The sequence below is a fragment of the Grus americana genome, chromosome 1 (assembly GCF_028858705.1).
Source record: "Grus americana isolate bGruAme1 chromosome 1, bGruAme1.mat, whole genome shotgun sequence".
Taxonomy (NCBI): domain Eukaryota; kingdom Metazoa; phylum Chordata; class Aves; order Gruiformes; family Gruidae; genus Grus; species Grus americana.
In genome coordinates, this window is record NC_072852.1 from 32,874,687 (window position 1) to 32,900,720 (window position 26,034).

Sequence of the window (26,034 nt, forward strand, 5' to 3'; positions counted from 1 at the left end):
GGTTATAAATAAAGGTAAATAAATACCCAACCCCTTAATAGTAATATCATACGTTCTAAAATCAGGAAGAACATTTACATACTAAATTCACACAGTGAAACACTTAAATCATATGTTTATAAACCTTACAAACCAGGTATAAATAATTTTAAAATTTTGGAGAATTCTGCTCTGATTCATCTAAAAAGGAAAACCAAAAGACTAAGACCATCTCCCTTGGTCTTACCTGGCAGAAACAGAAGGGTCAGATAACACATTTGAAAATTATTTTCACACTGTGGACATTGATGAGGGTTGATGAAGAATGCTTTGAAAATGGTAATCCCAAGCACATTGTGTGGCCCGTAAAACTTCTCAGACGTGGCACATGACTAAAGGAAATGAAAAAGTTAAATCTGAAGCTGACAAGCACTGTCTGCAAACTCTGATGGCTTTTCCCATACACTGTTTGCTCACTGCCACTGGACCACTCTTTCAGCAAGTTCTTAGACTCGCAGAGTTCTTTATGTAAACACGTAGAAAATCACTGATGGTAGAACCAAATGCTGAACGTACAGGCACAACGCTAGAATGGAGCAGGTATCCTAAGCATGTGTCAGTAGCTAAAACTTTAGAGATCAGATGTTAACAGGTTACTCCAATGCACTATGAGATGCTCCATTCTGCAAAAGCCAGTAGTTGTGCCATCCTTCTAGTCTCAGTATTAAGCAGGTTTTAGATTACTAGAGTAGGATCTGGGGGGAGGTTTCTCTCCAAGGCAGATTAACAAGAAATGTTGGGTTTATTGAGGATTTTTTGCTGTTCTGTGTATGGTGGGGTGTAGTGTGCTCCTTGGAGCATGCTCAAACCTAGGTCTTAACTAGTAGCAACAGCTCTTTTGTTACAGCTATTGTCTTCCAGGTTTTAGTACCCTACTCCCACTCTCATAGTGGTGGGAAAGATATTATATGTCATGGCATAAGGAAGATACTTTTTAACTTTTTGTTTAATGACAATAATGAAAGAAAAAGAACAGGTCTCAATGATCCAGTGAGTCCCTTCCAAAACAGTGTTGCTACTTTGCCATATGAGTTTGATGCATGTACCAAGAGCTCTAGCAAGTATCATGAGATCTCTACCTTGTTTTGTTATGTTTTTTTGTGCAATAATAAGAGACGTTGCTGGGATATATGCAGCTTTCTTCCTTTTGTTGTATTATTTTCTCTTCCTTTCAACATGTAGCTATTTGCAGAGTTTGTTATGCATCCATTATATTGTTTTTCAGTAGATAAATTAAGATCTCAGTCCCTGCTCTAATGGAAATGTGACTCAGCCTGACAACTGAGTAGAACTTTCCATTCGTTAGAGACAGATTTTAAAACATAAGAAATATTACAATTTAAACAAGAAATGCAACACAAGTCACATAAGATACATTGTCTGTCTTCTTTCTACCTGAGATATAGTCAATGAATAAAAATAGCTTTAGTCAGTAATGTGATTCAGAGATTGAAGCATAGCCATTTTCAAAGGACAGCCAAATAGAAGTTAGGCAGGTCAGTTGTAAAAGGTTGCCTTTGTTCTCTTTAGTTTGGTCCTTTGAAATGTAGCTGCATGAATAACATGTAAACTAGAGTTTGAGGGAGCGGTTTAATGTACAATCAAACAGTTATGGAGCTGAGCTTACATTTGGATAAACATTTATTTATTGGAATTTTCCATGTTTGCTGTTAACTTCACAGAAGCTACAAGGATTACTTTAGCTCCGTTGAATGTTGATGTCACCGTTGGAGAGAATGCTACCATGCAATGCATTGCATCCCATGATCCCACATTAGACCTGACATTTATTTGGTCTCTAAATGGCTTTGTAATAGATTTTGAGAAAGAGCACGAACATTATGAAAGGAATGTTATGGTAAGATACTATAGATCCTTATTTAATACATGAAAGCCTAGTTTTCTTTGTTGTGAATAGCTGTCTTTCCTGTTTTACTTTTTCTGTTGTGTTGGTTTAGATCTAGAAAGATGCAGTAGGCTAAGAACATAAAATAAAATTACGATTTAGACACTTTGCAGACATGTAGACACTTGCAGTTAGATACCTGAAATCAGATCTCTAAATTGACGTATTTTGGTACCTCAGTTAAATCCCACTCTGATTAATAGTGAATATAGCTGGTAAGTAGGCAGCTTGATCATAAACAGGGTGCAAATTACCTCACAAAAGTGCGCATATGCATTCACTTTTACTTACCCATGTTTTTCTCATCAATATTTCTGGAATTTGGCACAAGACCGGGCCAGATGGTGGGTAGGAGTCAAACAGTCTGTAAACACTGAGCAAGAAGAGTTTGTGTGAAGGCTAAACAAGTTAATACAAAAAGACACTTGTTTTGGCACATAGAAAGAGGAATCATAGATCTTTCGTGTTCACACGTGTGGTTATCTTTTTACAGTCTTTTGTCGGGCTTATTCAAAATTAATACCTTGATTAGAAATCCCTTCTCATTATGTCTAATCACACACTGATTTACCTACTATTCAACAACAACCTCAGAGTGGTTGCCTGCATGTGTATATATTTATTCTGTTCTGGGTTTAAAAGATACAAAAATCTTCAAATTTAGATACCTTTTTTTTTTGTGCACCTAAGAGGACCTGCGGATGTGGAGAGAAAAGGTTGCTAATGATACCTGTAGTGTCTGGGAACACCAGGGACCACGTTCAGTTTCAGCTCCGTGTTCAAAATGATGTACCATATAACAGTGCCTCCTGCAGAGTCTTTCCTCTAGGCTGGCAATATTATTTGATTTTCCATGGACCAAGAGATTCTTTTTCTCTCTGGCTTTTTCAACATCTGTTTATCTCCATGTGAGAAGATGTTTCAAGCATAACTATTTTAGTCTGGTTTGGAACGAAACAGTCCTTTGAGGAGTCAGAGTTGCCTCAGCCTGCTCATTTGCTGAGTTGTAAACAACCCTAAGAAGTCACACTAATCTCTTTCAGTGAGAGAACAAGTCCTTGTCCTACAAGCCAACAGAAGTATGCTAAGATCAGCTGAAAAATATTGAAACCCAAAGACATAAATTCATTTCTGCATTAAATCCCCTGAAAGTCTTTGTTCAAACTCAGTAACAGGGTACTAAGCAGTTTGCAGTGTGTTTTGTGTTGCTTCAGGAATTACAAAATATGTAGATTTCCACTAGTACACTGGCATCTTTCAAAGTATTTCCTGCATGTGGCTATAATGCTACGCTTTCAATAGGTTTATATATATATACTTCAGTACTAATCAATGCATGGCAGTACCTTGAAAAAGCTGGAATTGCCTCCTAAAGGCATTACTTTGTTCTTAGATAAAGGCTGGAATGAGTCTGAGTGTCCGGTCAAAATAAGAGCTTAAAGAGTAAAGCCCAATTAAATGTATTCCTTGTAAAAGAGCAAATAAACCCACTCTGGTTTTGTCAAATTTTGTTTAGTTGATTACTTTTAGCTACCTCACAGAAGTCACACGAAGAAATTGTGTTCCATGAAACAGTAAATCAGGCACAAAGTGTTGATGAATCAGTGATTTTGGTGGGAAAGGAAGGTAAAAATGCCTTTACCAGAGGATTTTGTAATGCAAGATAGTGTAATGCAAGAGAAAGGAACCTCAGCTTTCTCCATCTGTTGGTCTGGTGTTGAACAGAAGTTTTTATATCATTGATGTACACTTTTGGGTTTTCCTCTTAATAATGAAAATAGAAGGAAATTGGATTTTTTCTTTTAGGGGAACTTAATTCTGAAATATAGTCCCAAATTTAGGGCATTTTAGACAAAGCACTTGAAGTCAACAAATCTGGGGACAAATAACAGCCTCAGCAAGTGTGTAGGGTGTAATTGTCTGTGAAGATTGACTTCATGTTTAGGTTCCCAGCCACCTGTTCCATCTTCCAGATTGTGGTCCAGGATCTCCTGATCCCAAATTCTCATAGAATCATAGAATCATTTTGATTGGAAAAGACCTTTAAGATCATCAAATCCAACTATTAACCTGATTCTAATTAACTCCACAATATTTTAGACACTTTATTGAAGTGCTTGATTTTAAAACCAAATTAGCCTAGCTTTGCTAGGCTAGATTAGTCTCTATAGGCTTTCTCTGGTCTGCAGAGAGAGAGAAAGAAGTGGCTCACATCATGTGGGTGTTGAATCTTGTGCTGGAAGATTTCCTTTTTCAATAGATTACAGAGATGGATACTCCATAGGATGCAGAAGTAGCTGAAGAGCGACTAACTCTTCATTCACTTAAAGTTAAGTAGGTTAGATCCAAACAGCAATTAATTTATTTGTCAGTGTGTAACTCCATCTTCCTGAAGGATATTTCTTGGTTTGTTGTGTTCCTTTTGCACTTGATCGATACTGATAGAAATTATTTTATCAGGGGCAGGTTCTTGTTTTGTATTCCTAAGCCTTATTTCTTGGCTTTCTAATGCAAAGCAAGTGCAGATAATCTCTGTTCCTCTTCCACAGGCAGCTCAGTCTTCCTCACCCAGGACAGAGGGGACAGTAGGATTGCATTTTAAGTCTGAAATTGTGATTTGCAGTTATTTGGTGATTCAGCACTGAAGTAATAACAAAAGCAGAATTTTTAACAAAAGCAACGAATCCAATGCAAAGGTTTATATAGGATTTAATTAAGAGGAATATGCACTTTCACCAGTTCTGTTTCATTCATTTATTATTGTATTATTGCATTAAGGGGTTTTCTCCTTCCTGTGTGAGCAAAGGGATTTTCTTGTGCGTACCGCTTCCATCTCTCTGGCGGTTCTGAGCTCCAGTCACTGGGTGGCAGGTTTGCTCAGGCTTTCTCGGATGCAAAGGGGTGAGCTGTTGTGCATTTGACAGCAGCAGCCAGAACTGCTGGGCTTGGAGCAGTGGAGTCCCATGCTGCCACCCAACCCTTCACAAACAGAAAAGAAAAAAATGTTCCATCATGAATATTAAAATTACTGGATATGTGATACATGCTTTCTGTGCTATAATTTCCTGTTGATGAAGGATCCTCATCTGTCTTCCTGATAATATCGCTATTAATTTATGTGACGGTGCAGATCAACATCCTGAAACTTGATACAGCCACAGTATTTCAGTTCTCGAAATAATACTAATATTGTTGTCACATACACATAATGGCATGCTAATGAAAATCATGTAAATACCTGCATAAGTCTTCTTTCTTTAAATGGAAGCTTTGGTATCTCTGTTATTGCTGAAGGCAAAACTAATTTGCATTACATTAGTACTAAAACTCATTTATCAAAAGAACATTTGTCGGTGCTGTTTCGATTTCCTGTGACAGTGATATTTAAAATGAAATATATATATTAATTGGTTAGCTTTTGAAGAATCAAATGAAGTCTTCAAAATCTTACTGTTAAGTTGATTGCTTTTCACTTTTTGTATGGTCGTTCCTCTGATTATTTGATTGAGGAGCTAAACATTAACACATCCTTTCAAGTCCCATAGAGATATAGCACTTCTACTAATCTGAAAAACTAATGTTTGATCATTTGTTATTTATGGATCTCCTTTTTTCTCACGTATATTTAAAGATTGAAAAGCTTAATTTTAATATATACATTTAAAAATATACACTATCCAAATAAGTATATTCTTTTAAGTTTATTACAAAAAAAATTCTCTTTAATCTGTAGTCTGCAATAGTCTTAATCACATATAGACATGCATACATTTTAAAATACTTTCCATACCATTGATATTCCTGTGTTTGCTACACTGTTTATTAGTTGTCTTAAACAATATCAGTGAACCTGAAACCCTGATATTTTTCTCACTGTTTTATCTTTAATAAGTTAAATTGCCTTACAAGTGTTCAGGAAGTTGGCCTACTTGCAAATAACTTTCTTTTATAAGAATTAAAAGACAGAGGAAGTGGTGATGCAAAAATATCCCTCTCCAAAGTACAGAAAGCTTTGCAGTCTTCTAGGACCACATTCGTAATAGTCTGGAGATGTGTGGCCATTTACTTTACGTTAAAGTAAATCACACAGGGAAGGGCCTGTTTCTTCGCTTTGTCTGTAAAAGGTGGTTAGTTCAGATACCACAGTTCATGCTACAGATGTCTAAAGCAGGTAAGATGAATTCTAGATTGGCGATAGCATTTCCCAAAAAGGAAAGTTCTACAAAACAGCTGTTTTTGTAAACCACAGAGAATAAGTTGGACTATAAAAATCCTATTAGAGGAGCATAGCTTAAATGATGCTTGGGTTTTATAAATCATTAAAATTTGCAGTTCCTTGGCTGGACGTGGTAGACAAAGGTGTTTTACTGCACACTTCTGTTTCAACATATTACTGTGTGTACAGTTTTATTGTATAAATCTCTCCTTGCACATTCCATGGTTTTCTGCAGCAGCAAAGATACAAAGATTTTAATTTTTCTTCACTGCTTCCCCTGGTAATCCTCCTTGCAGAATGTGGAGTCTAGCTACAGCTATATGACAGGAAATCAATAGAAACTTCAGGAGGAGAACAGAAGAATTAGAGAAAAATGTTTATATGGGAAAGCTCAGTTACCCACTGACAAGGAAGAAGAGGCTGTATATGGATTGGGAAGAAGAGGCTGTGTATGGATTGGAACAAAACCTGGGAGACAGCATCATAGTGAGCTCATTCAGTACAACTTGTTGAATATATTGAGGGGGCAGGTGACTGACTGTTCATGAAGCATGGCCAACCAAATCAGCTGAGCTACTGCTTTTTCTGAAAAAGTCGCTGGACTCTCCAAAGGCAGTGTCTCCATACATTGCTTTCAGTGCCTTCATGTATTAGGGAGACACTTTAGACATGAGTGAGTTGGAAGTCACATATTTTGGCTAGGTTTGAGGTAAAATTTAGAGGCTAGAGCCTAATAGTAACGTAGTGAGCATGGAATGAGATGGATGGAGTCAGTGGTTATGAGCAAGGAGGAGAAGGAAAGCAGAAGACAGTGCAGAGGGTGAAGCCAACAAACAGTTAGCTCTGACAGAAGCCTCTGAGGAAACCTACTATTAATCCACACCCACAATGCTATTTCCAGCACAAAGAAGTGTAGTCTGTTAGAGGACCAACTTCTGTGCTATAATTAAAAAAAAAAAACCATTGCAAAATCAATTGACTGTAACTTTATGTGTTTGTCAGATTTCACAAACTACCGAAATACATGTACCATCCCCAGTTAGGTAGCAGGAGCTGAGAAAGCCAGGTGTGAGCACTACTCAGAGAAGTGTAGTTTGCAGTGTATTGTGAATTTTCGTCATCAGCCGTAAAGTTGTGAGCCATAAGTGTAAGTAAGCAAGTACCTAGACTTTTTCTGCTGTTGGAAGTGAAATAACGGGGCATATTACCACAGGGATGCTGGTACAAAGCACAGTGTCCTCAGGCATTTTCAGTGGTATGCTGAATGGAGAAGAATAATATAGTTGTTGGAAATATTTCCCAGTCCACATTTCAGGGGTAGAATTAGCACTTTACATATAAATATAGTTCGCTGAAGGAAGAGATTCTTTAGTGGGAATGTCTCTGTCATCATTATCCTGCTGGGTTTTTTATTTACCCATAAGTTTCATGCCAGCCATGGCTTATAAATCAAAGTGAGATAAGCTCTCCTGTGAATAGAATTGAGACAACAGAGCTGCACTGGTGTTGTCCCCATGTCATCTCTGATATCAATATCAGGAAAACAGCTATAATCACATTTATATTAACATTCGTCAACAGCTGTTGGATTATCTGTTCTACTTGTATCTACCACATAGCAGATCCTCTACTGGGAGGAGCAAAACAATTCACATGAACTCATTTAGAGTTAGTGTTTTAGGTACAGGTAATAGAAGAAGATCTTTTAAATCATTGCTCGCTTTGGAAAAGCTGATCTCGCCACCATGAATCCCATCTCTTCCACATTACTTCTTATCAATTCTCTCATCATCTTACCTCTACTGTGTATTAAACACCTCTGAAGCTCAGATGTCTAATTTTTGAACCTGAATTAAAAAAAAAAAAATTCTGTCTCTGCTTACCAGGTTCTTCTATTTCTGCTAAGTTATTATTACAAAGGGCTTGTTATCTTCATACTAACATAAGTTCCTTTATTGTCTCTGAGGTCCCAACAGAAGCGGATACTGCTTTCAGTCAAAAGACTAGATTCCTGTAAATGATTTTTGATAAGACAGGGGCACATTCTGATGGCTTTCAGTAATTTAGTGCACTGGCAAAGGTGATAGTCAAGAGAGAACAGTGAATCTCAGAAATAGGTCATACAATGCTATTTTTGACATCACTATTAAAGCATAAATATAGGGCTTATATGATGAAAGTCTCTGCTTGAAACTTGGTAAATAACTGAGTGGTGAACCACAGATACCCTTGGAACATCCCTGAGTACTGCTATCACTATTTCCAGTCTGTGATTCAGTTTTCTCGGAGTTAAGGAAGGCATTTTTCAAGTTAGCCAAGCTGAGGTTTTTGAATGAAAACATACAGTGCATTCATATCTAATTTGTGGACAGAATTTGCTGATGCCCATGCTCTTTATTTGCTTTGTAAGCTCTTCTTTTACCACCAAGAACTTAGGCTTCTGAGGTATGGAAAGCTTCATCACCAACTGCATAAAACCTTGCTCCAGGAGAGCTTCTGAATCAACAAGATACAATACCATATCTATGGGTTGTTGATTTTTAAATTATGTTACATTTTCCCATCTGTTTTTCTTCATTTACATTTTAAGACCAAGTTCCCATAAGGGAGATTAATGTTAGAGCAAATATATGGGCATATCATTAATAAATATAATAAAGTATTTTAATTAAAGTGCTAACATAGGAATTAATGAGTACTATTAAGAATTTGTAATAATTTGTTATTGAAGTAATAATATGATTATGAGAATTCTAGGTTTATGCAGTTTTTCTAAATGTTATTGCTTTGCCCAACCTTTGCTTATGTTTATTTGGAGATCAAAGTGCAAGCAATGATCAGAGATTCACAGGCAGTGTTGTTCTGTCTAGGATGACATTTAGTGTTAATAAACCAAAGGTTTATACACAGCACTCAAATAGAGAACTATTTATCTCTTTTATTAAAACCAAAACCAATAAGAACAAAATGAAAAAGAAAAAAAACCTGAAAACTGAAGGAGTTGGAACTTCCGTGGCTACTTTGTTGTAATTTTTTGGAGGGCAGAGAAGCAGGTAGCTGCCCTCTCTGCTCCCATAGAAGTACTGACACTGATTTTTCTTCCTGAAAGCCATTGACTGTAGTCAAAAAAGGCTTACATGTGGTTAGTTACAGCAAGCCAGTGTTCGCTTATGCAGTCATCCCCACAGATTTTTCAAAGGGTGCTGTCCTCAAAGGCAGTCCCCATGGAGTTCTCACGAATAAACTGGGGGGGGCCACCTGCACAGAAATGCCACTGTCGCAGACTCACCTCATCTCTGTATCCTGCATGCACTTCGGCAAATTAAATTGAAAGCCCTGTCATATTAGTCTTGAGTGAAAAGTGTGAATATATATCTATATAGATAAATAGATATACATGGACGTAGTTTAACAATAACTAAAAGAGAAATGGTCAGAAATATATCAAGAATATTGGGTTGTTCACTGATCCAACTAATCTGGCCATTGCTAACAGCACTTGTGTCACTGAAAAATTGAAAAGGTACAGCATCACCTGCATTTCTCTCTGGCCCTATGAGGTAATCAGCTGAAGTATTGCTAGCCAGAATTAAGCAGTTTCTTTCATGTGTGCTTGATTCTCCTTTTATCCAATCAATGGTTTACCTCAGTCAGTAATTACTTCAAGATTTGAATTCTTATGTTGGACCAAAAAAATTGATATTAACAGATTTCAGTTTGTGCTGAAATTTTATGCCAGCAGAATTTGAAGCTGGCATCCAGAATCCTCACTGGAGTTTGGAAAGGAAAAGGATAGTTTTATCTGGCTATTTTAATCTCCCTTAAATATAGACTCTAAACTGGCATTCTAGTTTCAGAACATTTGGAAAAGATTTAACCTTACTTTTTTTCCCCTCCTTTTCAATTGGGAAACATAAACTGGATGACAGAGCTTTATTTCATTTCTTCAGAATGTCTAAATGCAGAGACACTAATGACAGCCCATAACGTTTGAGATTGTACTGAAGGTTTTTGCTGTTCCCTAGAATCTTCCATGATGATGACACTAGTTCTTACACCTAAATATTCAGCCATTTCTTTTTTTACTTACTATTTTGCATCTGAATTCCTTTTGTTCCTGTATATGAAGGTTTCAGGATTGCAGTGAGTTATCTCAGTGTTTGTTTTTTTTTTTTTTAAATTCACATTTCTGAACAATCTGCAGTGAGTTAGGAAATCTGAACATTGCCCCTTGCGCTATAGCGTGGTATAAATCCATCTGTTAATATTTTGTAACATTTTGACTTCCATGAGAACAATCAGATATATTTTGGATTTTTTTCTGAAATACCTTTAAAACCAACACATGTATAACCCCATGATTTAACCTCATAATATTTTTCTGGAATAAACTGCAGGATAGATAAGCAAATTATTTCAAGTGTGTTATTTTTAAACATTTGTATAAATATCTTTCTTAACATAAAATGTGTTTTTCATTACGAATAGCTGTGGTGTATATAATGGTCTCTCTTCTACTCCTTGTTTTACAGGTGCACATCTAGTTACTCAGTGGGTTCACAGAAGTGTCATAGGACAAAAATTTTTTATTCAGTTTGCCTATCTATACCACCACAGGCAGCAGCAGATAGTGGACCTTATATATGAAATCATATCTATGTATTTTCCCAATACTCTGGCATTGGTGAAGGTTGTTGAGGAAGGATTAAGGTCTGTGAGGATGATGATGAGGGTATAAGCCTCATTGAACGCTACCCTGGAGGTCCTGATGCCATTGGGCAGGGAGCAGCAGGGGCTGCGCCGGGGGGTAGCATGGCCAGCACAGGGCAGGGGCCTCGCCAGCAAGGGCCCATCCCGCAGGGATGCGGGGCAGCTCTGGACCCTGGACCGTGCTCCCTCGGAGCCGGCCCGGAACGCCGGCAGCCCAGCCTCCCACCATGGGGGTTACGGTACTGTCATCATCCTGCCCATCGCCAACGCCACTGCACAGAACAGGGGTGGTCTTTCCTCTAAGGGGCTGTGGCACATGTCGAGCGTGATTCTTTCTTCGCAGTCACTGCATTTTAGTATCTCTTTGGTGCATCTGTATTTAGGCTGTGATTGTAGCCTCTTGGCGATAAACACGTTCATACTGCTTGAGGCTTGGAAAGAAGAGGCAAACAGTATCCTGCTCTGCTAGTAGGACTCCATGACATGTTATCATACAAACATGCATAAAAAAACAAGTTATGGTGCAGAAGAGTCATCCGACTGCTGTTTATGAAAAGAATTCTTGACTAAATTTAATGTTCAGATATGGGCTTCAAAAAGTAAAAGGGAGATGTTGGCTTGTAAAAAACCATTTACTAAGACATCTGGGATTTTCGTGTCCGGTAAAGAGCAGCAGCTCCTCAGGAAACACAGGACACTTCCAACAGCTGTCACATAAATCAGACATATCTCTGAGGGTGATCCCTTCTCGAAGTAAGCACTTGCTTTGTGGAAATAGCAACCGCTGTCTATCAGTTGGGAGGGGTGTGTAGACAGGTATCACATAGCTGTGCAGGGATGTTTACCAGCCTCACGAAGTGCTGTTTTTGTGACAGATCAAATCCAATGGTGAGCTGCTCATTAAAAACGTTCAGCTGCGGCACGCGGGGAGGTACACGTGCACCGCTCAGACCATTGTGGACAACTCCTCGGCTTCGGCTGACCTTGTGGTAAGAGGTAAGGTTCTCCAGGTAAAACAGAAATGTTGCTGATTTCCACCTAGATAAGGAGAGTTCTGGTTGCTTAAAGTATTTTGTTTCTCATCAAGAAATGACAGAAATTAAAAGGAGAAGTGCATGAACTTGCAAAGTCCTTAAAGTCTACTCAGGGTAGTAGTACTCAGGGTACTGATTCTATTCCAGACATTTAGAGGTCTAACTGAGTGTGTGTTTTCCTGAAAAGCAATAAGGATTTTTTTTTTTTAAATGGGTATTTTCCTTATATTCAAGTAATTTTTAGACAGTTTAATTTGGTGTTCATTATTAAAAATAGACTTTAAGTATCATTTCAATGTATCCATTGTATAATATTTTTAAGAAGCCACTTCTGTTTTCTCATAAAGCTTTATGGATTAAATTATTGTGTATAATACTAGGCCTACATTAAAAGGATTCCTAGTTTTCAAATAACAGAAATCAGGACACTTGGGGTTAAGGTTATCACACCACTGTTAAATGATTGATGTCTGTTGTTACTGCGGTCTCAAAACAGTGCACTTGCTTATAGTGGTTTCAGTAGCAGTTAATTCATGTCCTTTGGGCATTTTACTCTGTTTTGGGCCTCCAGGTATAACACATTCAGAAGTGCTAATGCTATGTAACGCTGATAATTCAAAGCAGACATAACTTCTAGTTGGAGCCGTGTTGCTGTCATGTCTTGCCCCACACCAGTTATACTATAGAGCTGTATAGCAGCTTAGTATAGCTTGTGCCTTGATTCTGAATTTCTGTCATCTGAGGATGTTGTGGACTTGAATATTTCTGAATTTAATTTTCGCTGGGTATTAACAGCCAGTGAAATGTCATCAGTTTTGGATGAAATGTCAAAGCAAATATGATAAGTGGTGAAACTGCAGAATACATCTGCAAAGAAGAGGAGAAAAGTCTGTTCATGTGCCTTGGTATTATGTAAGCAATTCCTTTTAAAAATAAAAAGAGAGACAAGGTGCCTTATCAAGCTTCTGATTCTCCTTCCAAACCAGTAATTAGAATCATTGCTCTGAGATGATGTTCTGGAAGAAATTAGCATTCATTTTATGCTCAACATTTGAGTTTTAATACAATGAACACAGTTCTGCTTAGTGCTGAGTAATTCTCACTACCATTTTTGTAAGTGGAAGACTCAGCATCTTACAGGAGCAAGGTTAAATATCTGATGAAATATGACAATGGTGACATTATAGTTTCACTGCATTGGTAGAAAAACACAAAGCTAGGTTCCAGAACATCTCATCAATGAAGCAGTAAAGGATAGCCACCGTTCATGCAGGCACATGAAGATATTTTGGCTGTCCACAGAACAATTTAACAGTTCGTATGGATTGTCCTGTGTGATCTTGGAGTACTGAAATTGCTGTGGTGTTCAGCAGAATTGCTAGTAATATTAGTACACTGAAGACTGTCAGGCCCCTGAGTGCACCAATAGGCCTTAATGGTCCTGACCGTTTGTCACCCGGATTCACCTCATTCACCGCTTGCGGTACGTAGGACTGACATATCAGCACCTGGCTCTGCCCGCTGTATTCAGATGCTGAGGGACTGTGCCCCATTGTTGAAGGAACCACCAGCCCTGGAGTTATTCGTGGGTCCTGGCTCAGCTTTCCTGAGGGAGCAGCTGGCCCTTGGTGTTTCCCGACACATGCCATTTTCAAAACTTTGATAGTGAGGTGAGAAGCCATAACTGATATCTCCTAAAGAAAGAAGGAAAGAAAGCTCTTGGGACTGATGAACCTTTCCATTCCTTCCAGCTTGAGGGCTTCCAAAGTGAACAGTCTTGCAGGAGAACAGGTGTCTCAGGCCTTACCTTCCTGAGACCTTAGACCTGGGCTAGCAAATATGCACGCTGCCAGGGTGGATAGTCGACTAACAACCCTCATCTTAAAAGTCATCTCTTAGCAACAACTTCTACTTTGTGCATCCTGTTTTCATGTGCAGTGATGTATTTAGTCCTTACCTTGAAAGGAAGGTCCGAAGACAGCTAATTAGTAGATTAGTTTTCAATGCCAAGACTTGAATTTTAATAGAAGTTAGTGATGAGCAATCCAGTAGTCAACTGATGTACATTTTTCCAAGGATACTAAATGGGAACTATTCTTGGACCTTAGGAGAAGAAACAATCAGGAATTTGATTTTCAAAGTTGTAGGCCATAGTCCTATCAATTGTGTAGAGTGGTCACACTTATTTCTTTTTAAACGATGGCATATATATTCTTTAAGGAACCAGTCTAAATTTGAATACTTTTGGAGTCGAGAATGGAATTGCTTGCTCCTTAGAAGGATTAATTCATTGAAAGTGAGGAACAACAATGTATGGTAGTATATGTGTTTGATTCAGTTAATTTCATCTGATTCCTTTTGCTCAGATTTATGGAGAAAATAAAGAGATCAAGAGCTGTAGATACATTTGGCAAACTGTGTATTTACACCTGATGTAGAAATCTCGTTCCATTCTTTTTCTCGAGTCGTTTTTGTTTTGTTTTTTTCTGGTTTTTCTGTAAATGCTGCAGAGAAATATATCCTGTTATTTCTTGTTGTGTTTTTTTAATACACTATGGGACTTGTTCAATCATATTGTTGGATAATTACCTGAATCATGTCAGTATATTATTATCTCTGAATGTGGAATCAGAAAATGCATCTCAGTAGTTCTAATGTATTGTCTCTGTTTTTACACAGCAGTTAATGTATATATATCACATAACTATGTATCATTTCAAACAGAAGCATAATAACAAAACCAGAACAGTCTATATGAAAAGAATTATCTGAAAATATCTATAGGCCAGTTATTAAGCTTTGAGTTACAGAATTACTCTAAGTTTAGGGTTTTTTTAGCACAGCATACTGAACATTGTGGTGTCTTTTACAGCTGAAGGTTCCTATATTCACATATGTATGTGCCTGCATCACTCTCTTCTTAGCTTTCTGGTCTATGAAAAAATCATCTGTGCCTGTTGATCTGTCCCCCTCTCTTCCGGGGACCGAGGCACAGCACAGCAACAATAAAAAAGTTACACACACAAAGTAGAGGTGTGGGAGTAGTAGTAATTAGAAGAAAAATTTTAAAATTTGAAAAATGCATTTAGAAAAATGCATTTATTCCCTTCAGCTGTTTTTGTCTGTTACTGTATTTTGAAGAAACAGAAAATACTCTTTAGAAATTATTTTATAGGTCCTTCTTGATGATCAAGACTGAAAGGGCAGATGTGGAATGACTTTTGTGAAAAATGTTTTCCCTTTGATAGCTTAGTGCTTCTGTTCCTTGGTGGTGATCTTTGTGGGGTTATTCTGGTGCACAGAGGTTGTACGATTTCACCCATGTAGTTCGCAAGGCTGCTTTTAGTTCAGTGGGTGTAGTGGATTCCACATCTTGGCATGGGTTTTTGAAATTCTTGTGGGAAGGTTTTTGTTCAACTGTAGAGAAACATTGTCTAGTTCTGCTTTCACTCAAGTTATAGTAGTCTGTAGGAAGTTTGAATCTGATGATGGGTTTACCACATTGGGGTAATATGAAGGCCAAGAGAAATGTGAAGAGGTCTATAGAAGTGTCTTTTAAAGTACGATTCTTCTCCTATATAAGTTCCAAGATTTTCCATATAAATTTTAGTCAGGGCCAATATGGCACAAGCAGAAGTATAGATTAAAGGTGGGCCACCAATAAGGTCATCATTAGGTGTAATTAGGAAGAAACATTTTGTAGGTTTTTTTTTCCTGACTCTGAGTTCACTGTTGTTAGAAAAAAAGAGCAGCAACAGTTTCAAAGTATCATTTTTTTACTTAAGAAAATCCTAAAAAAAATAAATCTCCAGGAGTCACAGAAGTTTCATTTGGTAGTTGTTAGATGCAAGGATATTTATTCTCTGAATCACTCTGTAGAGTATTAAAAGGTATATATACATTTTCAATCTGTTCTTAAGTAGAAAGTGAGACTCAAAAGCCTTGTATCTGATAAATACAAGTAGGAAAGTTAGTGAACTTTCATTTTCAGAATATTTAAACTGTGAATTGAACTACCTTTTTTTTTTTTTTTCTTAGGTCCTCCAGGCCCTCCTGGAGGTATAAGAGTAGAAGAAATTAGAGATACTGCTGTAGCACTTACCTGGAGTCGTGGAACAGACAATCATAGCCCTATTTCTAAATACACTATCCAGTCAAAAACCTTTCTATCTGAAGAGTGGAAAGATGCCAAAACAGGTAAGAGTAATGCCAGAAGTAATAAAGTCAATAGGTTTTAAAGTGTCTGATTGTTAGAAAGCTGGGGTAAGCAGAAAATAATCACAATAAAAGGAAACCAGGGATACTATTAATGTCTGTACAGGATTTGGGAGCAGGTACCATCCTGTCAGTGTGTTGTCAATAGGTTTGTTCCCAGCACTTGGAGGGCCTGAACTGAATATCAAGAAATACGGAAAAGAACAGGCCAGAGTTTTTACCAGTTTTTTGCCTCTTTCCTTGTTGTTTGAAACATTCCACATCAACTACTAAAATCGTAAAAAATTATTTACAGGTTAATTTGAATGCCAAATGGGTGTTTTCATTTCTGTATTTGTTATGCATAAAGTTGGTTAAAATTGTCTGCTTTGTCCTGGGAGCAGACTAAGTTCCAGTCGTGTTAAAACTGGCACCCCTAGAGAAAACATAGCTAAGATTATCCTTCTAACCACTGGATGTCGTCATTGTGCCACATAATTGCAGTTGAGAAGGCACCTACCTGAACTCAAGGCACACTAATGTATATTTCTTTGCAAGATTTAACATAAATGCATAAATTATTAAAGTATTTTAAAACTACTAGTATCTTTGAATGCTTTATGAAGGTTAGCATTGCCACAAGCTATACAGAATTTGTCCTATCAAAACTATTCATTATGCCACCTTAATAAATTATAATTTAAGTGCTTTTCTGTGGAATTAGGGCATCACATACTCAACAGTTCTAAATACTAAGAATATAAAAGTTTCAGTTATTGTCTTTTATTTAAGTTGTCCTTTGAAACTACAGAGATAGTCTAAGAAATAGACTTTGACATATTGACCTGAAAATCTCTCTTACATTTTTAGAGTAAAAAGTTAAAAATACTAGGCCTACTGCCTTAAATCGTATTTCTCTTCTAGAAAATGTAGTATATATAGCTCTATTGTATATAATTACCTCTAACAGCCAGCACTAGCATATGACTTACATTAACGTAGCTTGGAAAATAAAACTAGAAGGTTCCCCAGTCCCTTCCTATCTCTTATATCTTGTTGAATACTTTCTGTAGGATAGATTTCTTTGACCTTTAAAAAAAAAATCAATGTAGAAATTAGAGCTGTTCAAATAACTGATGATTTGCTTCAGTAACAATACAAAGAGGAGGGAGGATCCTTTTAGAGCAGCCTCTGCTTTTTTCAGGATAAATTATATTTTATTTCCTATTCATTTTTTTTCTTTTTAGTTTGAAAGAAAAAAAGGAATTGGGAAGAAACACGGTTATAGGAAGATACCGGATGAATTTATAAACAGGGAGTGGCAGCTCTGATACTGCTGCTTTTGTGCTGCCTGTTACTGGAACTAGAAACATGTGTAGGACATACAAGTGTTGGATTCAGGTCTTCGCTCCGTCTGGTTCAGAGCAGACACTTGAACCCCTCTCACTTGTCAGGAAGATTCCCTGGTTGCAGTGTTGTAGGCATGATGGGATGCACTTCTCTGCATCTCTGAAGTTCTGCTTCACAGAATTAATGCAATAGTAATGGAGACATGCAGTCAAACTTTGAGTCTTATCCTGTAGCAAGTTGAGTGGGATTCACATCTTGAGTGGGACAGGGAGGAATCTAGATTGTTGAATTCCTTTTTTAAGAAGCTAGTAGGAAAGATATACATTATTCATTTCTGAAGAGTTGAAATGAACTATTCTCGTGTTTTCAAAATCATTGCTTTTTCATTTGAACCACACTGAGTAATTTTGATTAATAGATGATTCCCTCAGAAAATAGGTAAAATCACCATAGTACCCATAACTGGCACCACTGCAAGCTTTTACTTAATTTCTGGGCTCCTCCCAGTTTGGCTCAGTGTTCACTTTCATATGAGAGAAGTGTGATGAACAGTCCGAATTGATCTCTCATCAGTGTTTAGGCTATCATTTAATGCTGCTAATTTTCAATGTGTGGAACAAAAAAATATGCTTTGGCATTGCACTTTGGAAATATTATTGTTATTATTGCTACTACCATTATTCCCAAACCAAATCATTCATCTCAGGTTGCATAATATCGAATGTGTTTGGTGAAAGAAGTATATTCTACTTCACAGTTTGGAAATATGTATGAATGGGTTATGCAATAAGTTGTTTACATTTCTGTTGCTCTTTCCAGTTAAGGGGATCAGATTTTCATTGTATTGAGTATTCATAATTATTCTGGGAATTTGTGGCACAGTAAGGTTAAATGAAGAGATTGAAAGTAGCCCAGGAAAAGGAATGTCAAATTTATATCATGGCTTGGATGCCATAGGAGGTTTGCAATGGCTCTACCGACTGGACAGAAAAATAATTTGAGTAAGGATGAGGGAGGGTGGTGGGCAGGTGGAAAGAAAATGGAAAGGGATTTTCTTTCTCCTTCAGGGCCTCACTTTGGAATGAAAAATTTAATGATCATTAGGGAGAGGAAAGTTGTGTCACCATCCAGCGTTTACATTGCTGTGCCTGAGTTTTTTGCAGCCATTGCGTTCATATTTTAGTTCCAAATCAGCTGCCTTTCCAGTGCAGAATATCTCATTTCCATCTCCCTCTGAACCCAAGACTCTAATTTGACAAACAACTCTTGGCCTACGCAATAAATTAAAATCCTCTGTCTTTCTATAACTGCAGACAGCTATAGAAACAACCCCTATTGTCTGTGAATTGTAGACAGAGAGTCATGAGTTACACATTTTATTTATGGTAAAGAAGCTTATCCTTATGACAATAATAACTCTTTTCACAGGAATTGCAAGAACACTTACCCGTGTTGGATCAGAACTAGATAGCAAGTTGTAACGTGCTCACTAATAAGGTGCACCAAAATATGACGATGTTTTATAAACCACTCTTTATCAATTGATCGAACCCTACATTTGCACATGACTAGCCTTTGTCTAGATCATGGGTTTTTATTTTACTGTTTTTACATTCCAGATTTCTCATTGCATTTGTCTGTAGGTAAAATGAAATTCTACAACTACAATATGTAATTAGTAAGGATACCTCATAACTACTTGTACTTCTTTTGCTAGTACACACCCAGTTAAAACTTACAAGTCTATAAGGGTTTATCCAAGATAGTGTCATAGTTTCCAAATTCCCAGTCACTGCCATGAGTACTCCTTGTAAAATGTGGTATTCCTAATGTACATCAAGTTTCCTTCCACACCTATGCATGGTTGCAGAACAGTGGCAGTTTTGCCAAAATAAACCATCTCGTTGTCTGACTTTACTGTAAAACTGCTGTTTTCTAAAGCAATTTATTTATTTATTTTTAGAACCATCAGATATTGAAGGAAATATGGAATCTGCTACAGTGATTGATTTAATTCCATGGATGGAATATGAGTTCCGGATAATAGCAACAAACACTTTGGGGACAGGAGAACCTAGTATGCCATCACAGAGAATTAGAACTGAAGGCGCTCGTACGTAAACAGCAAATGTCAATTTTTTTAATGTCCTTCTTAATTTTCACATTTTTATTAATCAATTTTGTAATTTTGGTTTTTATTTAAAAAATACACTTTATAAGATGCAAATCTAGAGAATATATTTTCAGCCACCCACTATTATAGATTTTAGTAAGCAAATACCAGACTGTCCAGATGTGATAGCATCAAAGCAGACAGGAAAAAACCATCATGATATAAATGGCAAATTTGCCTCCATTGCTAAAATGGAATCACAGTGTATCTTTCAGAGATCCTCTGCCGTATCTATCAGCCAGGTTGTGCATGTATGAATGCTTGCACGTGCTTGGGACCAGGGTACAGGACTTAGGGAAAAACGTTAATGTGTTTAACAAGGAAAATGTCCATTTGTTGTTTGGTTTGTATTCTAACTAAAGAATACCTGACAGGATATGTGTTATAAATGGATAATGCTATTTTTCTGTGATTGAAGGTTTGGTCTTGTGTCTTCTTACTCCATGTCAAAAGATGTGAAATTATCCGACACAACATATGCCCTTATCAGTCTAATTGCTCAGTGTTAAAATCTCAGAGCGTATTTAAGGATATCCTTTAGGCTCAGGCATGTCCTTTTAAAAATTCATTGTCCAAAATGAGGAATTAGATGTTATTATTCAAGATAACACATTCTGGTTTGACTGTACAAAGGAGATAACAGCAGTGCTCTAGGAGGTAATGTATCACTGCAAAAAGACTGTATCGAACAAAGCCTGTATACCAGTATATCCTCCTTAACATATATTAGCACCCATGTGCAACCTAGATATATTTACAATTACTGTCCCGTAGCTTGAGATTTGAAACTTAAAATGCAAAACCAAAGTGTAAAAATTATTTTTTGCAATTACACCTGCTAGGCCATTGCTTTGATTAGATAGTATTTTCAAAATAAGATGTATTTGCATTGCAAATTTCAAAACATTTATTAAAAAAGACCCACATTTGGTCCATTAAAATTTTTGTTGCTTAGGGAGAAAAGAAATACAGATTGATTAAATTAATCTGGACAGGGAAGGAAAAGCCACAGAACTTTAATACTAAAGTAAAAGAAAATTGCTGCCTATAAAATTGACTATTAACATCATCTGTTTTATGACTCAACAGCTGTATTTGCAGGCCCAGGAATCTAAATGAGAAATCTACACATGCTTCTTGGAGTGCCTGCTGCACAACAGACATTTTTGAAATATCAGAAGAGAGACAGAAGGGGAGGGGAAATAATGTTCACAGGTGGAATAGCGGTAGCATCCTGCAGTTTGCAGTGTGCTGCATTCATGGTATTTGTTGTAGCCTCCCAAAAAAAGGCATATCCTCCAGTTTTGTAGCAGGACGCAATGCTTTTGCAAGAGGTAGTCTGTTTAGTCTGTTGTCTGATTCCCCATGCACAGCATCATTGTCATCTCTGGCAGACTGTCAGACATTTTTTGGTGAAACAAAGCAGAATGTTAATGTCGTCTTCCTAAGCATCAGTCAGCACTTCTTGCCATGCCAAAATAGGGTATAAATCAGTAACGGTTTGCAGATGAACTTCTGCGGCCAAGTGCATTTTCTGCCAGGAGCTGGAATTTGTTATGAGCAGGAACAATAGGATTTGGGTTGCACTGTCAACTTTCAGAGTACCACAGAACCAGTACTGTGTGTGCCTTTTCATGTAAATCTGAAGAAAGTAAATATTTTATTTTACAAACAACAACCCACATCCACACATTGTAGTTATTTTTAACATTTGTTCTGTGTTAAACAGCAACAAACAGTGCTGCATCTTTGTTGTACTGTATGGGTGACAAATAATGTCTGTTAAACTCAAATGTTATCAGTGTCTTTTTCAATTTTGAAGTCTCTCTTCTTGTCAATAACTGTAATTTCAGTAACTTTGAGTAGCATCATTTTAATGAAATCTGCTTGCTTCATCAATAACACATTTCACAGTGATTTCTTGAAATGCAGTGGATCAAAGTCTGCTTTTATGGATTTTAGCTTCTGGATGCATTAGAGTATTTGTCTAAGTATAGCTGTCTGAATTAGTAACATGGTCTTAATGGAGAGAGAAACCTGGGTTTAATGGTTGAGAGAATGAGGGAGATTCTCTTGAAAAGGGTGATTTGTAAGACATTAGACAGTCTTTTTTCTTTTCTCTGGCAGCCAGTGTATCTTTTGTGACTGCTTAAGCATTCTTGCAAACCTCTGCTTCTAGCTTAGCACTAAAGTTATATGCTTATAATAGATAGTGTGACTACTGTGTATTTCAGTAGTAACAAGGTCAAGTACTACGTTTAAGCTTCCTCTCAAATTGTCATGATTTGTATGTTTAGTCTCATTCTCCACTAATTTGTTTTCCGAAAGGCCAGAAATTAGTAAGACAAACCATGCACTGAATGCTGATTTCTATTTCAAATTTGTTGTTAGATATTTTTATCCTTTCTGAAAACATTAATTCTTGTCTGCTTTGTATTTCTCCTCAGCTCACCCTCAGAGAAGGCCTTAGCAAACATCTCACTCAAATAGCGCGAGAGCACTTAGGAACTATCCCCTTACGATCTTGTGACATTCACTGATTAGTGGAGAAAATGCCTGATCATATAAGAATTTTTAACACAAAGAACATATTCATGTAGATAGGGCATGTAGTTAATGCATGACTACTTGGGGTGTGTTTAATGCACTGTAGGTAGGCCATCACTTCCTACGTTTCAGTGGTACTTTCTGTGTCCTCAGTATTGAGTGACAGCAAATAAATACACGAACACCATAGAGGATAGCAATAGAATAATCACACTTAGTGCAGAGTCGTACAGAAATGAGAATGTAGGAATGATTTGTAATGGAGTCCTTGAGAGTATCCTGCTTTACCACTCAGCTGTGTACTAATGATAGATCGCCTGATTTTATTTCATTTCACAGAATAGCAGTGTAAAATGCAATTAGTAAATTACTAAGTCCTATGCCAGCTTCACTTGTGAACATCTACCCATTCTGAACATGCCAATCAAGCAGATATGTGCCACTAATCTAGAATAGGATTAGGATGCCAGTGCTTCAAAGATCTATCCATGGGTTTAACCTTACACATTGTGAGTAAATCCGTTGAAGTAGATGGAACTGATCACAGTCTGTTGAGGTAAATACCTGTGCAAGTCCTGGGTGCTTTGCCCCTTGGCATACCGACGTCTGAGAAAACACAAGAACACAGTGCTTCTCTTAAGACGTATGAGGAGTGATCCATTTCTGAATAGGCAATTAAATATTTGTAGAGAATATGGTTAAAAAGAAGAATGATTGCTAACTATGGTTAGAACTGGCATGGTTCCTGCAGCAGTAGCTATACATTAGTCTTGGCAAGACCACAGACTCTCACAGCTATTACAGACTATCATTTTAATTGTGTGTGCCACGTGTGCTCATTGGCCCTGCTGGTAAAAAGAAAAGTAAATAGTGATATTTTTACTGACTGCATGCTTTGTAGTCATTTTTCTTGTCTCTTTTATTTTTCTAGCTCCTAATGTGGCTCCTTCTGATGTCGGAGGAGGGGGTGGAAGCAATCGAGAACTGACGATAACATGGATGGTAGGTATTGCACTGAGGTGGCATGGAATCTGTATTTCCTTGTATCTGATGTTGCTCCTCCTGAAATCCGTGGATTGTTTGTCACTGGCTCCTATGAGAGCAGGGTTTGTAAACAGTATATAAGTCTTCAGACTTTTCTCATAAAAATGTGTAAAAAGGAATGAGGAATTTTAGATGTTTATGTATTGGACATGTCTAAAATATGATCTAAAACATTTTCTGAATATATTTCAAAGAGATTGAAGCGCATTCTGACTATGATAATGCATTGGCATAACTGCATTTGAAAATCCATCATATTGTATTTTTCTTCGAGGCTTTTTTTAAGTTACAATCTGAATAGCATGCAGGTTTGCTTACTACAAATAAAAGTAAAATGTCTTAATTATTACTTTAATGTGCTTTGCACAGATTTACAGGCTTTATTAAAAAAAACCCATACATTGCCATTCCATAAACAAGCTTGTCATAATTACTAACTGGAATTTTAAGGAAATTCTTGTATATTAACATTTTATAAGTTTTATTTCACGCTAATGTGACTGTTAACACAAAATAATGTTACCTCATTGCCACAATTTAGCCATTCATTGATATCCACCTACTGATGATGATGATGTTCTTTTCCTCCAAGCCATTACTTTTTATTTAATGATTATGTATTAAGCAAAATAGAGAAAGGGAAAAGGGACAGAGATAAAATGTTAATCACAAAAATAATGGAATGAAAAGTTCAAAATATTACAATGTTACCAAAACAGCTATTCACTAAGCAAAGTCTTTTGAAAATTTCATCTCTCTCAGGTACTGTAGGTATTGAGTCCATGATATTTTGTCTTTTAAAAGTATTGTCTATATAGCTATATATATATATATAAAAATGCTGTCTTCGTTCTGATATTGAAGCAATGGCTTTTAAAATTTACCTGTATTGTGGGGAAAAAAAAAGATTTTGAAAACAGGGAAGAAGGGAAAAGAGACAAGAAGACAGGAAGAAAGCAAAACCCAGAACAAGACAGGACACGAATATATAAGCAAAGTTATTATGTAGACAAAACTTGGATGGAAGAGAGAGTTGAAGTCTTCTGAAGGGTATTTGGGAAAGCTAGGGAGGAGAAATAAAGCAAAAAAAAAAAAAAAAAAAAGGCTATCTGATTCATGTTAGAGCCATCAGTATCCAGCAAAAACAGAGTTATAGAAGCATTACCTCTGGCGAAGAAAGATAATTAAATGTTATTCTTGAAAAAACTACCAAGTTTATCTTGCTATTGACCTCTCTGTTCACCTTCATAAGGCTATGAGGCACATAAGGCACGTTATGCCGTTTGTGTCTTTTGGGGAATAGTTTCTTTTAGATGTAGCAGCTTATTTGCCCCTATGAAGAGTGCTTTTTCTCATGGGAAGTAATATAAAGATGACATAATTCCAACAGCAACTTTGTCATTGTTGTATAGGGGTCCTCCTTATGTATGTACAAATTTTAATCCATATGCATATTTCCTTCTTTTTGTACTGAAGGTTGATCATACCTCTTTGGAAAAGTTCTTAAGTATGACACAGAAATAGTCAGGCATATGTTTGGGCTAACAGATTTAGGTTTTCCTGGTTTGGTTTTTATTTTTTAATTCATTTAAAAATATTTCTTCAGTCTTCCTAAGTATTTTAGCAATTAATTTACATAAAGAATAAATTTCTAAGTTTCTGAAAAAGGAAGATCCACACTTCTGTTAAAATATATTGAAAAGGTTATTTCTTAGTTCCACTAACAATAGGTTAGGAAGTAGATGTGCCCTAATTGGTTTGATTCTGATCTTTCTTTATTTCTGAAGAGAAAAGTTGGACGGTTGTACAAGACCTAGATTATTTTATTATTTCTTCACAAGTGCTATCTTATAAAAAGTTAAATTACAGAGCTATTTCTTGCACTGCATGTAAAGACCCATACTCATGGCATTTTCAATACAGTGAAAACTTGGCTGTGACCAAACTAAAAAAGGAAAATTATAACCAGGAGAATAGTGACTAATGCAAGATCTGAAGTATAAGATCATTTCAGTCTTTCCTATACACCCAAGTAGATTTATATTCCAATTATTTCTCTTACCTAATATCATGCTTTTTACATCTGTTCTGTAATGAGTAGCTCATTTAGTCAGACAAATTAAGCATGTCTTCAAATATTTACTTCCCAAGAATCTTCCATACTATGTCTAGCAAGTGTTTATGAATAGATGCATTAGATTTACGGAGCCTGTCTGACAGACAACAATATATCTATCTGTAAGGCTAAGATAAAGCTGTATATTGATTTCCCCAAATGTGCTGACATTTGCATATGCTACTCAAAATAGTCCTTAATTAAGAAGAGAAGAACAAAATGTATGGCAGGTTCACATGTTGCTGCCAACCCCCTTTCAGCTTTTGCTGTGATTCATAAGCCCAGGTTGAATGAGACAGCCAGAGATGCAATCAAAGCTCTTTTGAGTCTTGTTTTGAAAGAAGAACTGAGCAAGAGAGCTAGGAGTGGCATGCCCATTCTTCCTCATTTTCCCCATTTGTCTTTCCCTCTTCTGTTTTGTTTGTCAAAGTTTTTAGTGGAAACTACAAGCTATTCAGCAACTTATGCCTACTTATTATGTGCAGCCATTGGAAGGCAAGCTGCTTTCACCATTTTATTTAAGACTTTCCAGAATATAATTTTTAATTGCTAGTCCTGGCTTTCTGAAGTTTGCTCTGGCTGAAAATCATTCTGAGACTAGGGCCACATCCAGGCTGCTTACTTTGGCATATGAGATAGGGTTCTGGTTTATTTTAAGCAGCTACATACAATGATAGATTCAGAAACCGAGCTATTGAAGGTGAC

At 36.8% G+C, this 26,034-nt stretch overlaps 1 protein-coding gene across 4 annotated transcripts in view; it reads left to right on the top strand.

Annotated features, from left to right (window-relative positions):
* The window catches only part of CNTN1 (contactin 1), a 263,603-nt gene that overhangs the window by 201,706 nt on the left and 35,863 nt on the right, over positions 1-26,034 (top strand). For all 4 annotated transcript variants that reach the window (XM_054811869.1, XM_054811813.1, XM_054811784.1 and 1 more), the window contains 5 exons: positions 1,722-1,897; positions 11,747-11,867; positions 15,944-16,102; positions 19,413-19,562; positions 23,101-23,171. In XM_054811869.1, coding sequence (XP_054667844.1) covers positions 1,722-1,897; positions 11,747-11,867; positions 15,944-16,102; positions 19,413-19,562; positions 23,101-23,171 — 677 coding nt within the window. The remainder of the gene's footprint in view (positions 1-1,721; positions 1,898-11,746; positions 11,868-15,943; positions 16,103-19,412; positions 19,563-23,100; positions 23,172-26,034) is intronic.